The following is a 14623-nucleotide window of genomic DNA, read 5'->3' on the forward strand; positions in this document are numbered from 1 at the left end:
AACTACAGCAAAGAGACTAGGTGACCTGATTACAGGGACTAACTCCTGAATCTGATCATCTGATGGACCTAGCCACACCTCCAACAAACGCCCCCTTATTGCGCATGCGCAGATAAATCCGGAAGGAACGTCGGCCATTTTTTTAAAATGTCGGGGTTCTGGGCATGCGCAATTTCATTCGATCAAAATTTTGTTAAATTTGGCGCTTTTTTCGAAGAAAGAAAAGGAGTCGAATCGTCACTGATCCCCTTTAAAGGATGGAGCGCTCTGGTGGTAAACCTAGAAAGACTCTTCCACCTCAAGAGAAAAACATACAAGTCGTGGTCAGGTGTAGGTGAGGAAATAATTATCATAATTATTAATTTGATGCAATTATCATTATTTTTAATTATTTTAATATTGAACCGACAGGCCAAGAAACAACTCTGAAAAAAAGTCAGGCTCCCCACAAGTGATAGATGCTAATACAAGGAAAGGAGAGATTGTCGTTCATCAGGAGTTACACGAGAAAGCCATCACAAAGACATTTAGTTTTGACAGAGTCTACGGGCCAGAATCCACTCAAATTGAGGTGTATCATGGAGTCGTTGAGCCGATAATAGCCGAAGTGCTCACTGGATACAACTGTACCGTGTTTGCGTGAGTTTTAGTGGGCGTGGTTTTAGTTAATTAGTGGGTGTGGTCATTAAATTAGTAATATGGTTTTCCATAGTTATGGTCAGACTGGGACTGGTAAGACATATACAATGGAGGGAGAGAGGTCACCTCAAGGAGCTTTATCTTGGGAAGAGGTACATGTATACTCGTGTACATGTACATACACATATGATATACTGATACATGTACATGTACGTATAGTGTACATGTACATTGAAGGATCTTTTATTTATGATTAATGTATTATGATAAAATGAATTTATTTATAATTAATTTTTGATAGGATCCTTTAGCTGGAATCATCCCAAGGTCCCTGCACCAGCTGTTCGATCAGTTAGAATGTCAAGTAATAAATAATTTAAAATCTTTTAAAGTCATAATTTCTTTCTCTTTTTCTTAGGAGTCAGAGTTCTCTGTCCGCATATCATTTCTCGAGTTATATAATGAAGAATTGTTTGATTTACTGAGTAACGGGAATGAGCAAGTTAAATTACGCATATTTGATGACTCAGCACGTAAAGTAAGTCTTCATCAGGCTAGTGATTGTTAATTCTGCAGCCTGGGTAATTTTGGAGTAATTTAAATACCATTAATTTATAGAATAATAAGCCACACTATTTATGCTCATTTTTAATGGCTCACGTGTGGTCAATGCAATTAAAAAACTTAAGCTGGCACTTGTGCTGTTTCTATCATTAAGTGTTGCTGTATCCTCCACTCCCCTTGTGTTTCTCTTTCTTGTTCCTCAATTTAGCTTCACTGTTTGTCTTTTGTCAATCATTGAACTTGTCTCTGTTTTTTTTTTATGTACATGTATAATATATCACCTCTCTCTCTCTCCTCTCTCTCTCTCTCTCTCTCTCTCTCTCCTCTTATAGGGTGGAGTCCTAGTTCAAGGCTTAGAAGAGATTACAGTTCATTCTAAAAATGAAGTGTACGCTATTCTTGAGAGAGGGAGCAAGAGGAGACAGACTGCAGCTACACTCATGAATGCCTCCTCATCTCGATCGCATACTGTCTTCTCAGTTACAGTACATATCAAGGAAAACTCACTTGATGGAGAAGAACTATTGAAAACTGGGAAACTTAACTTGGTAAGGAGAGAGAGAGGGGGGAATTAACTAGTCTATAAGCTCTTTCCTGAAATATGCAGTGGCCTTTAACTATACAAGTAAACTGCAATGATCATTTGAAACCATGAAAGTATGGAAAATCAAAATAGCTCCATAATAGCAACCGATTGATGTTTTTATATAATACATTTCCTGATACATATTGATGTCCTTATACTAGGTAGCAAGTTTGAGCTGATTCTGACTTCAATTTTTAATGACCCGGAGGCGTAGCCCCCAGGTCGTTTCTATAATTAATTTCACCCATGTGCGATGTTTGATATATACATGGATATAATACACAGACCGGGATTGGAAACTTCCCCGTTTTAATTTTATTCCATCTATGATCCGCTACGGTATGAAAGATATTTAGAAGCATGCAGTCACTGTCGTTGCCATTTTTATTTAATTGCAACTATACCAACATCAATGAAAATAATTCATTAGAAAATGGCTACCGCATAGATCATTGACTTTATCCATCAAAATTAGCAAAAAAGTTTTGTTTTTATGTATAATAAATTAATTATCAGTTATTCTGAAATAGTTAAGATTATTTTATATAATTATTTATTTATTGTTAGCAAAATTTATTTATTTATTTATTTATTGAAAGTACAGAGTCTTTCCTTCTCAGAGCTTCTTTCCCTCAGCTACTTGCAATTGTGGCAGTGCACATCAGGACCGTGATCTGGATCAAGATGCTCATAAGACTTGACTCCATCAAGACTGCAGCAGTCTTCGGCCTATAATAAGATTCATAATAATCATTACTGTATGGGTATAGCTAGTGGACTACAAGCTTTGCTTGGGGAATTATGAAAAACTCCAAAAAGATTCCCACTGTATTGTCACGGGTAGATAATAATTAGAGGAGAGTGTCCTACTGGCTGTATAGTCTGCTTCATCACTGCGTAGAAAGTCAAATTCTGGTTATTTCAGTATTTTATTTGAGTAGTTGTTGCTAGTTATTTTCGAGTAACTGCTCAAAAAATACGGAAATAACTGGAGTCTGACTTTCCATTTCTACGTGGTGATGAAGCAGGGGTCATAGTGCACTGTAGGACACTCTCCTCTAATTATTATCTACTCTTGGTATTATACACACAGCTGTATGTTAGGCTGTAATGATCCTTTATGCTATAGTCTACTAATCATAATAATAATTATTATTATTATGATGGTGTAGTATGATGTATCACTGATCTTACTTCAGTTATATTAGCTCCAGTTTTGCAATCTAAATCAGTGAAGCAAACTTCATCTGCCCTGGCAGTTGCTGCAATCATGAATCCAATAGCAGCAACAAGGACCAAACACTGGAAGGTATTCATCATTCAGTAGCTGATATCTAGTATAGTCTCTTATATGACCTTTAGTATATGATAAAATGAATAACTATTCCAGTCAGTATGTACCTCTTTATGTAGGTACTGGCTACTGATGACAATGGTCCATTGTTTGAATATGTACACGTGATGGAAGCATGCATACATTAATCTATATGCTACAGTTCATCCAGCCTGTACACATGCAGCTAATTAATATTACTGCCAGTAGAAGTGAATAGATTCTATAGAAGCGATGGTAGTGTAATTACCCTTTGGGTCTTATTTTTCAAGGGAATTATATTTCCCAAATTTTAGATTTTGTAAATTTAATGGATTTAATATTCACGAACATAGATATTAAAGTAAATTTCATTATGGCTGGCATAGCTTGCAGCTCATAGCCTCTGGACAATCCATAATGAAGCTGTACTTATGTGTTGCATATATTTAATAGTTTATTTTGGTGTTCTAACACTATTAAGACATTAGTACATGGAATTTGATGAACCACACACAAGAACAGCTTCATTACAGATTGTCAAAAGTAGGCCATGAGCTGCAAGCTATGCCAGCCATAATGACTCAGTTGTTCTTGTTCATTGTCAACCTTACCAAGAAAGTGTCTGCAGTGCAAATGTATCATTTAAAGGTGTGAGTGTGTCAATTTGTTATCTGTCAAGGTTGAATTGCTTGTTATCATAAGCAGCTAATTAGTTTCATTTTATTGTTTTATTATAAGTACATGTACATGTTATCAATATGTACATCAAGTTCATGTGTGTTTCTTTTTATTCTTTTAGGTTGATTTGGCTGGCTCAGAGAACATTGGCAGATCTGGTGCTTTAGATAAAAGAGCTAAAGAGGCAGGAAGCATCAATCAGAGTCTGCTAACACTAGGACGCTGCATCACTGCACTGGTAGAGAAATGCCCTCATATTCCTTACAGGTATTACACTCTAGGAGCTATATTGAATATAAGTATAATAGTTTAATAATCTGTAGATCAATCAGTCTATGTACAATAAGAGCATGTATGGTGTACATTTATATATATGCATCAGAAAATGTAATGAAAATGGAGAATTCTCTCCTAGTCATTTTTGATGAAATTTGGCCAAAATACCTTGTACTATATAGTACAGGGTATTTAGCTAGATTTTAAAGCAACTTTAACAAGCTAATTTTGACGGGACTAGAAGCAACACAAATCACACAATATTACATTTAAAACTACTTAAAGGACATGCACGCTGTTATTTGTAGGGAGAGCAAGCTGACTAGAATATTGCAGGACTCACTAGGAGGGCGTACAAGGACATCAATAATAGCCACAATCTCTCCAGCATTGTTCTGCCTGGAGGAGACCATCAGCACACTGGACTATGCACACAGGGCAAAGAACATCACCAACAGGCCTGAGATTAATCAGAAACTGACCAAGAGAGCACTAATTAGAGTAATTTTTATTTAATGATTGTAAATATTATTTAATTCATGTCATTGCAGGAGTACACGGGTGAGATTGACAAACTGAAAAAAGATTTACTGGCAGCTCGAGAGAAGAATGGAATCTTCCTCTCACCCGAAAACTACCTGTAAGGCAGAGAGAAGGGGGAGAGGAGAGGGTTAATTATACACTGTGTGGATCTAATTGATTGGTTTGTCTAGTGGTATGGAGACAAAGATCAAGACTCAAGGAGAATTCATTATTGAGTTAGAGGAGAAGATTAGGAGCTGTCAAGAAGAAATTAAAAAGGTAAGAATTGATTTATTATCCTTATAGATATTTCTTCTCCCCCCCCCCCTCTCTCTCCTTATTACATGTACATGTACATGTAGTTAGAGACTATGTTTGGGGACATTAAAGAAGAGCTTCACGAGAAAGAGGCTGAACTGGCTGTGAGATGTCAAGAACTGGAACACACACAATTCTCACTGGTGGAAACTAAAAAAGTAAAAAAATAAGCAAAAAATCAATAATTTACAAAAAAACTATTTACTGTGCCTGTATAGAACCTGTCCCAGGTGAAGAGAGAGAAAGATGAAACAAGCTACTTAATGACAGAACACATCAAGACTGAAGAAGTGCTGCATGGTCAAGCTAAACAGGTAGGAGTAACGGGTCTAACAGGTTGTATACAGATCTGTTAATATTGCCTGTAGTTGATGAGCACCATTGAGAATGCTGTTGATGATGTAGAGGGACTCCACAGTAAACTGGACAGGAAGTCAACCATTGAAACCACTAACAAGCAAACTGCTGCACAATTTAATGAAGTAAGTCCAAATATGTACATCTTGAGTTCAAAATCAAAAAAATACCTACCTGCATATAAGCATGTATATGTACATGAAACATGCATAACATGTTCTAGTCATGCGTATACATACATATATGTATGCATTTTTTCCAAAAAATTCATAAAAATTAATGTTCAAATTTCAAAACATACATTCCTCATAAACATGGGTATTTTTATGCATGAAAGTTTTATGCATAAAAATAGCCCATATGTTCATGAGGAATGCGTGTTATTATTAATGAATACATGTACTGTACATGCATAAAACATGCTTGCAACATTAATCTTAATTTATCATGGTACATTATACATGCATGTTTTTTTTATGGAGTAATTATAGTATAAATAATTATTTTATTGTTGTTGTTGTTGTTTTTTAGAGTTTTGGGAAGGAGACGTCTGCCCTGAGGGATAATCTTCACACACTGAAGACACACCAACTGGAGTTTACTGGATCACTGATGGAGAGCATCAGTAATAATGATAATAATAATAATAATAATAATAATAATAACAAAAATAATAATAATAATAATAATAACAAAAATAATAATATGCATATGAGTTATACTGTAGATTGGGATATTTTAGCTTTATAGAAACTTTGTCCCACAAATTTTTTATGTACATGTATGCATATGTACATGTACATGTACGCATGTACAATTTATTTACATGTATGTTGCATACGCATGTATGTACATTAATCTTACCAAGAGTAGATAATAATTAGAGGAGAGTGTCCTACTGGCTATAGGGTCTGCTTCATCACCGCATAGAATTGAAGAGTCACATTCAGGTTATTTTCAGTAGTTATTCAAAAATAACTAGCAATAACTACTCAAACTCAATGAAAATACGGAAATGTCCTGAATGTGACTCTTCAATTCTACGCCGTGATGAAGCAGGGGGTATAGAGCACAGTAGGACACTCTCTTCTAATTATTATCTACTCTTGATCTCACTCATAGGAGGGTGGAGTGTATCACATGGTCAGCATGTGAGGCACATACAGGAACTGATAGGGACCATTCAATCAGCAGTGGGCACCTCCTCTCAACACCACACCACTGTCCTAAAGGTATTGTATAATACTGTGCGTTTATTAAGGGAGCTAGTGTATCTTAACAGGAAAGACTGGCCACTAATACTCAGAGAGTGGGGGAGATGGACACTAGCCATTTTGAGGTAAGAGAGAGAGAGAGAGAAATTGCATGTGCATGTACACATACATGTATAATCTTTAGGTACATGTACTTAATACATGTATATGTCACATGATTGTTAATAATAATCACACAATTATTAATACCCACAATCTACTATGACTTAATATTTTTGTACAACTTGCAGTAAATTAATTGTCTATATTTTATGTGTGTGTGTGTATAGAAGTCATTCAATAAAGCCTGCAATGTGTTGCTGGTCACTGATCTGATGCCACTGATCTCTCAACTAAATGAAGCTATTTCAATACATGCTACACAGCAACAGTCAGTACTGGACACAGTCAAGCAAAAGGTTGTTTTTCTAAAATATACATGTATTTGTACTATCAGCTAGCTTTAGAGTATTAATGTTTATTATTTGGATGGTTTTAGGTGTTGGATTATAATGATACTGTGTGTCAGTTTGAATCCAGTCAGTCGGAGAAGTTAAGAGAAATGGAGTCTGCAATTGAAAAGAATAAAGAAGAACAAGTAAACTGCAGCTTTATCTAATTTATAATTATCTCTACCCCCCCCTCCCCCTCCTCTCTCTGTACCATATAGTCTAATAAACTTGATAGTATCAGCTTGAAAATGGACAGTACACTGTCTGAGCAAGACTTACTCCAGCAAGTAAGAGCATGAATGGACCCACTGTTGGATCTAGAGGGAGTTTAGGAGGCTCTTGGTTGCCAATTTCTTAGTGAAATCTCCCTATATTTTAAATTAGTCTTTCAAAATTTATTTCTGGGTGTAACAATTTGCATGGCAGCTACTACAGGGACTTTGTACACTAGCTAGCTGCATTTGTACTACATATAAATGTACATCTAGTGTAATTCATAATTCCCTCTCTCTCTCTCCCTCTCTCTCTTTCTCTCTCTTATTTTTCTTATAGCAAATGTTTGATGAATTGAGTAAGACTGTCAGTCGGTGGATATCAACAGCTAAACAATCAATGACCACTCAACAGCAGACTCACAATAATGAAGTAATAACCCTATACCATACACTGGCAGTATATAGTTTTAATCATACTGTACTAATGATACTGTACTTATAGCTGAAGGAAGGTTTGAAGGAATGTAAAGTTGAGCACCAAGAGATTAGTTCCTCATTGCATCAGTAAGTACATCCATATAAGAACTGCTGTATAGTTATCGACAATTTGGAGTAGTGTATAAAAATTTGCTGGATCTCTTTTTAAAATGTCATGTTTTGCCAAAAAAAATTTATGTACATCATCCATTCACATGTACATGTACATGTACATGATGTGTATGTTACATCTATATTAAATGAAGCTATAACACTATAAATGTGTCTCTCCTATTGTTTTATGGTTGCAAATCTGCATTGTGATGTATTTATATTTTATTATACGTATACATGTAGATCAGTCAATGAGATTAGGAGTAATGTGTGTCAATTTAAAGCTGCTTCTACTGATGTTACTAGCAATGCTGTTCAACAGTTGGATCAATTATTAGCTGAGGTATACATCTCTCATGTATATATCAAGCTACCTGTTTTGTAAAAATATATATTAATCAAAAGTGGTTTTTAAGTAGTTGCTCTATAATATATATGAGCTATAGCCTACCGTATTTCCTCGTGGAAACGCCTAGGCGTTTATTTCTTATAGAGACCTGTTTGCTAGGCGTTTAAATGAAGTAGGCGTTTATACGAGGTGGGCGTTTATAACCAAAAAATAATCCTTACCAACATGTTTCAATAGACACAACGCGTAGTTTAAAACTGACATCAAAACTTCTGAGTTTCTTTAGCCTTCTCAGCTGCAGCTGCCATTGTAGAATGTAAACTACTAAACTACGTAAGGTACATGTACCACGCGCGTGGATGGGGTAGGTGGGTGTGGTATAGGCTTTTAATCAAGAATGGGCGTCTAAACAAGCATGGGCGTTTATTGTCAAAGTTATGTGCTGTCTCTAGGCGTTTATACAGGCATGGGCGTTTATAGGGAGTAGGCGTTTCCACGAGGAAATACGGTAATTGGGTATTGGCATTATCTTAAAATGGCTGTAACTTGAAAAGTTGAAGTCGGAATCAGCTCAAACTTGCTACACAGCATAAGGACATCAATATGTATCAGAAAATGTAATAAAAAATTGGGGTGATTTTGGAGCCATTTTTTGGAAAAACCAAGCCTTGGGTATTTTTCAGAATTTTGTCATTTTCATAAATTGGCCATAACTTGAAAAGTTGAAGTCGGAATGAGCTCAAACTTGCTACGCAGCATAAGGACATCAATATGTATCAGAAAATGTAATAAAAATTTGGAGTGATTTCGGAGCCATTTTTTGGAAAAAACCATGGGCTATAGCCTTGGGTAATTTTCAAAAATTTGACATTTTGTTAAAATGGCCATAACTTGAAAAATTGAAATTGGAATCAGCTCAAACTTGCTACACAGCATAAGGACATCAATATGTATCAGAAAATGTAATAAAAATTTGGAGTGATTTCGGAGCCAATTTTTGAAAAAACCATGGGCTATAGCCTTGGGTAATTTTCAAAAATTTGACATTTTGTTAATAACTTGAAAAATTGAAGTCGGAATCAGCTCAAACTTGCTACAGAGCATAAGGACATCAATATGTATCAGAAAATGTAATAAAAATTTGGAGTGATTTCGGAGCCATTTTTGGAAAAAAACCATGGGCTATAGTACAGGGTATTTTTTAGAATTTTGGCATTTTCATAAATTGGCCATAACTTGAAAAGTTGAAGTCGGAATGAGCTCAAACTTGCTACACAGCATAAGGACATCAATATGTATCAGAAAATGTAATAAAAATTTGGGGTGATTTTGGAGCCTTTTTTTTTGAAAAAAATCATGGGCTAAAATGTCTCATTTAAAAAATGCTCATAACTTGAAAAATATTCGTCTGAATCAACTTAAACTCATTCATTATATAGAGTAAATCTTGCCAAGCAAAAGAGAAAGAATTGTTAGATAAAACCCAGTCAGGAATTGACACTGGACTAAAGTCCTTGAAACAGGTAAGACAGAACACAATAGGAGATTAGATAAATAATTATTCTTTTCTTTAGATTTCTACTGATTTTAATGAATCACTGAGATCTCAAAGAGATGATTTGGTCAATTTACTTGAGGAGCAGACAAACGTGTCAACAGCTACCATCACTGTTAGTTATTTATTATCAGTATATTGTATTATTATTATTATTATTATTATTATTATTATTATTATTATTATTATTATTTATCATGTTCAATTTGTACACATTATAGAGTCAATGTGGTAATGTAATGGACATTGCTAATCAGACTCAGTCCAGCATGAGTCACACTTTTAATGAAAACACTTTAAAAATGTCTCAAGAATGGCAGGACAGGCTAGCAGGGAACAGACAGGACTTTGAGAGGAGCATGACAGAGAGAGACAGCGACGTTAGCAAATTGAAGGAAGTGGTTGATCAATTTATGTCCATAGATCTTAAAGAAGATATACCAACAGGTTAATTATAATAATGGAAGACAAATCATATAGCATATATCTCTCCCTCTCTCAAGGTATGACTCCACAGAGGAGACAGTTCACATATCCACGTGTTCTTAGTCAAACTAAGCCTCACTCTGATCTCTTGCATGAGTATAGAGACAAGTTAGCTGATCTTGCTGAAGTCAGTGAGTCACCTGATCAATCATATGACACAGTGTCACATGATACCAGCACCTGTTCAAGTGCTTCGTCAACTTGCTCCTTTAAAGTAATAATAATAATAATAATAATAATAATAATAATAATAATAATAATAATAATAATAATAATAAATTATTTTTGGTTTAATTGATTTTAGGATGCTGAGAAGTCACAGGAAAATCAAGCAATGAAGAAAAAGAAAATGAAGTCAAAGTCTAAAGGGCAGAAGCCACTGCAGGCAGTGAATTGAATAAATGACTCTTCAATAAATAATAATATTAACATTGCAAATCATTGTTTTATGAGCAACCAATGCTCACCTATTATTATTATTATTTTAATTATTGTTATTATTGTTATTATTATAAAACAAGGCAAAACAAGTTAAAAATAAAATTATTATTATTAACATAGTATTTAACAGTTATTATTATTATTTTAGATTTCACATCTTTAATTTTCTAAATTATGGTATTTAATAAAATGCCTCAAAATTTCTAGAACTGATGTTAAACCAATGCTATAAAATAATCTCATTAAATTAAATTAGCAGGGTAATTTTAAATGAATATTAATGAACAGGAAGTACTTGTTATCACTTTGAGGTGTTAACAAGGTGCTAAAATAAATTACAAGAAAAATATGAAAAGCATTAAATTAGCAGGGTAATTTTAAAAATGAATATTAAGTAACAGGAAGTACTTGTTATCACTTTGAGGTGTTAACAAGGTGCTAAAAATGTTTTACAAGCAAGAGGAGCTGTGCAGTGTCTTCAGAAGTGAATCAAAAACGTTATTAAAGGAAAATAAACAATCTTGGAAAAAGGGAAGATCAACAAACAGGACAATAATAATAATAATAATGATAATCTACTAGTATGTGTGTCAAATAGTTTTATGTTAAAAAGAGTGCACTTGATGAACTGCTGTGTCTGACTAATACAAACAAAAAATGAGAGAAAAGAAGGATAAGTGAAAAAAATAACACAAGAGATAAAGGAGAATTAAATATAATTTCTATATGTGTGTATATATTATAATACAGTGTGTAATGATGATAATATTGGCAGTATAGTGAGTATGTCAATAATGAAAAGTAATACAATTTTTCACAACTGTATGATGATGATGATAATGAGTTTGTATTTGCTATCTTGTATAGAGCTCTATTATACCAAAGCCCCTAGCTGCAATCAATAATAAAATGTATATAAAAGAAAGGAGAGGGAGAAGAGAGAGAGAGAAAGAGAGAGAGAGAGAGAGAGAAAGAGAGAGTGGGAGAGAGAGAGGAGAAAGAGACAGAGGGGGGGGGATAGAGTATGTAGTTCTGCAGTCTCACTGCTCTTCCATAGTTGGGGTAGAACCTGATGCATCTTTCTGTCTCCAAGACTGTCGACTTCGTTTAGTGCGCCTGTTTTGAAACCAAACCTTAACTTGATCGGGATGCAGCCCAATCTTCTCCGCCAGTCTCTCCCTCTCCTTTGAGTCAATGTACGAACTAGTCTCAAAGTGTTTCTCTAGTTCGGTTGTCTGGACACCAGAGAAGACCTGCCTCTTACGCTTGGGGGTCGACCCCAGGGCCGCTGGCGAGGCAGAGCCAGTGACTGCGGCAGCAAGTGAGGATGGAGAGACATTAATGTTCCACGAGGACTTGAGCCCATCACCACCAGCAGACACAGGAGTGAGTCCTAATAACTGCTGTAATATCTCGTTGCTTGCATTCAGTACTTGGCTGTTACTAGTGTCCCCCTCGCCCTCTTCACTAGTAGTACTGTTGGTTGGTAAGTCACCTCCTAATGCATTAGCTACAGGAGTCTTAGGATCAGAAGATGACGAAGGTAACGTCACATCTTCCTCCTTTATCTCCATCTCTGCATTCATCTCCACTATTCTTGTTGGGCTCTGGGCCTTCAAGGGCCCACCCCTATTTGGAGGGGCTTTAGGAGGCGACTTGGTTGTCTTTGCAGGAGGTAAAGATGAAGAGGCAGTGAGTAAACTCTGCAATAGCTGTATCGCTGGTATGGTGATGTTCGCCCCGCCCCCAGAGAGTTGTATTGTGGGTAGAGCAGTTGTTGATAATGGCACAATGTAGGGAGTTAGGGATATTTGAGAAGATGTTGAAGGATTATTGGCAGCATTTGGTGCCTCAGTAGTGACCTGATCATCTTTCAGAGCTGGTATAGTGATCATGGTCACTGCTGGCTCTGATTTTAATGATCCTTCGTGCTCCTCCATGCTGCTCTCTTCATTGCTTGCATCAGGTTCAGCTGATGTCTTTGGTAATAGCATTTGGAGTATGGGGTCAATATTAGTGCTTAGCTGTTGAGCTGAGAGTGAGGCAGTCCCTGAGTCATTGGCATCTTTATCATCTAAAAATACATGAACAATGTAAGCATTATGAATCATCATATTTTTAGACATTGGTTCCAAGAAAAAAAACATTTCTATTTCATAGTCTTTTAAGCATTAAATTGATGCACTAAATTTGGAAAACTGTACAGGCTAAGAGTTCAAAATTAGATTCTTTATGAATTTCTAAAGTTGCTCAAAAATTGAGCCAAAGTCCCTGTACTATAGTACATGGTCTTGGGTCAAATTTTACCAAAACTGACTAGGAGAGAATTTCAAATTTTTATTACATTTCCTTATACACATACATGTTCTTACATGTATGTTGTATTTGAAGTTTGAGCTGATTCCAATCAAAATTGGATTTTTTATGAATTAATAAAGTTTCTCCAAAAGCCATACGTCCTATCCGTAGTGCAGTGCTTTTCAGCTCAAGAATTAGTGTTTAGTTCAGGCTTTGTGGGAAATCCTGCTTAATGTGTACATCTATTATGAAAACTGGCTTTCCTTTGATGGACATAAGACTATATGTAATGCACCAAGTGCTAAGTTCAAATAAAATAAAAAATCAATTGAGCAATAGTTTGTAAGAATAGTATTGCCAATCCTTACAAAAGTGACACCTCAATGTGTAAGCAAGCAGCAAACTTGATATGGCTTCATGTATATGTACTGAATTACTGAATTGTGTGTTCTTGAGTTGATGTAATGTTTTTATTATCAATAATGAGCCAAAACTGAGCTTCTAATAATGTATATTTGTTTTATTCATTACACATGCAAAATTGCACATAATAAAAAATAATCATTTCATATAAGACATCCATTTTGATACATCTCTTACCATCTTTCTCTCCATTTTCTAGTGAGACAGACGACTGGCCGTTCTTTAGCTGTCTTTGACTCAAAAACTGTTTCACTTTTTGCCTTCGGTTTTGAAACCAGACCCTCACCTGCTGAGGTGAGAGGTTCACAACCTCTGCCAAGCTCTCGCGCTCCATTGGCGAGAGATACTGTCGCTGGGTGAACACTTTCTCCATAGCTGCAATCTGCTCGTCGGTAAAGGTTGGTCTGTGCTTTACAGGACGTGGGACTGGTAAACCTAACGAGAGGAGTTCAACAGCTTGCTGATCTAAGGAGGGGAGAAGGGGAGAGAGAGAGGGGGAGAAAGAGAGAAGACATATACTACATCTATACTTAAATTTTCTAATCTTACGGAATATAAATTAACAGATACCTGTTTTTATGTCATACATGCATAATTATACTTAAACTGATTGAAAATGATCGCAAACATGTCGTTTACAGCAAGTATGCAATCCTCATACTGAAAGCTACCATTACTACATGATTATGACATGAAGAATATCAATCGAGCAATGCCGTAACTTACAGTATAGTAGTAGACTTGTACTACAATAAAAATAGTAATAATAAAATTAATGATAGTAATAATAATAGTCAGCATAATGTACAGAAATAAAGCGAAAGAAATGAAGGGGAATAAAGTGATGGCAGACCTCTACACAATATTAGTGCTTGTATAAAGAAACAAAACAATGATTAGTGGCCACCATTACCTGAAATGATAAGTCCTTCTTTACTGGGAGTTCCTTGAAAGGCTCCTTCAAGACTAACAGCTGCTATAACCTCTGGCTGGCCTTCCTTCCCTCCAGTTTTCTCGAATGTCTCAGCTTCCATGACAACCTGTGGGTAGGAGGGGATCGTTTCCAATGGCGTTCATAATGGGGCACAATAATAATAATGAATGATGATGAGAAGTCATCAATTAAAAGTTTCCTCCCAGCGGCATATTAATGAGTGACAAACGTGGGCCCATGAATCTACTTTACCCGCCTTGTACTTCTTCCCTTCCTTACCTGAAGAAAAAAATGGCCCTGAGTCTTGTGAAAGGTTTAAAAGTTTCAGGGAGCAAGGAATTGTAAGGAAAAAAATGAAATTTTAAAAGAAA

General features: G+C 35.6%; 2 protein-coding genes and 1 long non-coding RNA gene across 3 annotated transcripts; 1 reads left to right on the forward strand and 2 right to left on the reverse strand.

Moving 5' to 3' along the window:
- Positions 1–210: 210 nt before the first annotated feature.
- Positions 211–10675, forward strand: LOC100635765 (kinesin-like protein KIF11-B). Its single transcript, XM_003383869.2, has 27 exons — positions 211–334; positions 412–639; positions 713–791; positions 941–1003; positions 1058–1177; positions 1536–1751; positions 3904–4049; positions 4367–4559; positions 4610–4698; positions 4772–4859; positions 4943–5056; positions 5117–5212; positions 5267–5380; positions 5787–5880; positions 6378–6487; positions 6538–6594; positions 6799–6927; positions 7008–7106; positions 7179–7247; positions 7513–7605; positions 7678–7739; positions 8010–8109; positions 9555–9638; positions 9690–9785; positions 9892–10117; positions 10174–10370; positions 10461–10675. Exons 1-27 carry the CDS (start codon positions 258–260, stop codon positions 10551–10553), a joined length of 3132 nt encoding a protein of 1043 aa, XP_003383917.1. The 5' UTR covers positions 211–257; the 3' UTR covers positions 10554–10675.
- Positions 2299–3174, reverse strand: LOC109593748 (uncharacterized). Its single transcript, XR_002191139.1, has 2 exons — positions 2984–3174; positions 2299–2518 (listed from the first exon to the last, which is right to left on the reverse strand). It is a non-coding gene; the product is annotated as an uncharacterized LOC109593748 (long non-coding RNA).
- A 423-nt stretch (positions 10676–11098) lies between the features above and the next one.
- On the reverse strand, positions 11099–14623 carry LOC100642001 (homeobox protein Nkx-6.1-like). The gene is given in 4 exon segments (NM_001305255.1): positions 11099–12671; positions 13496–13783; positions 14232–14358; positions 14532–14623. Coding segments are annotated over 3 exon segments (1443 nt in total). The 5' UTR covers positions 14353–14358; positions 14532–14623; the 3' UTR covers positions 11099–11637.

The sequence above is a fragment of the Amphimedon queenslandica genome, unplaced genomic scaffold (assembly GCF_000090795.2).
Source record: "Amphimedon queenslandica unplaced genomic scaffold, v1.1 AMPQUscaffold_13506, whole genome shotgun sequence".
Lineage (NCBI taxonomy): Eukaryota > Metazoa > Porifera > Demospongiae > Haplosclerida > Niphatidae > Amphimedon > Amphimedon queenslandica.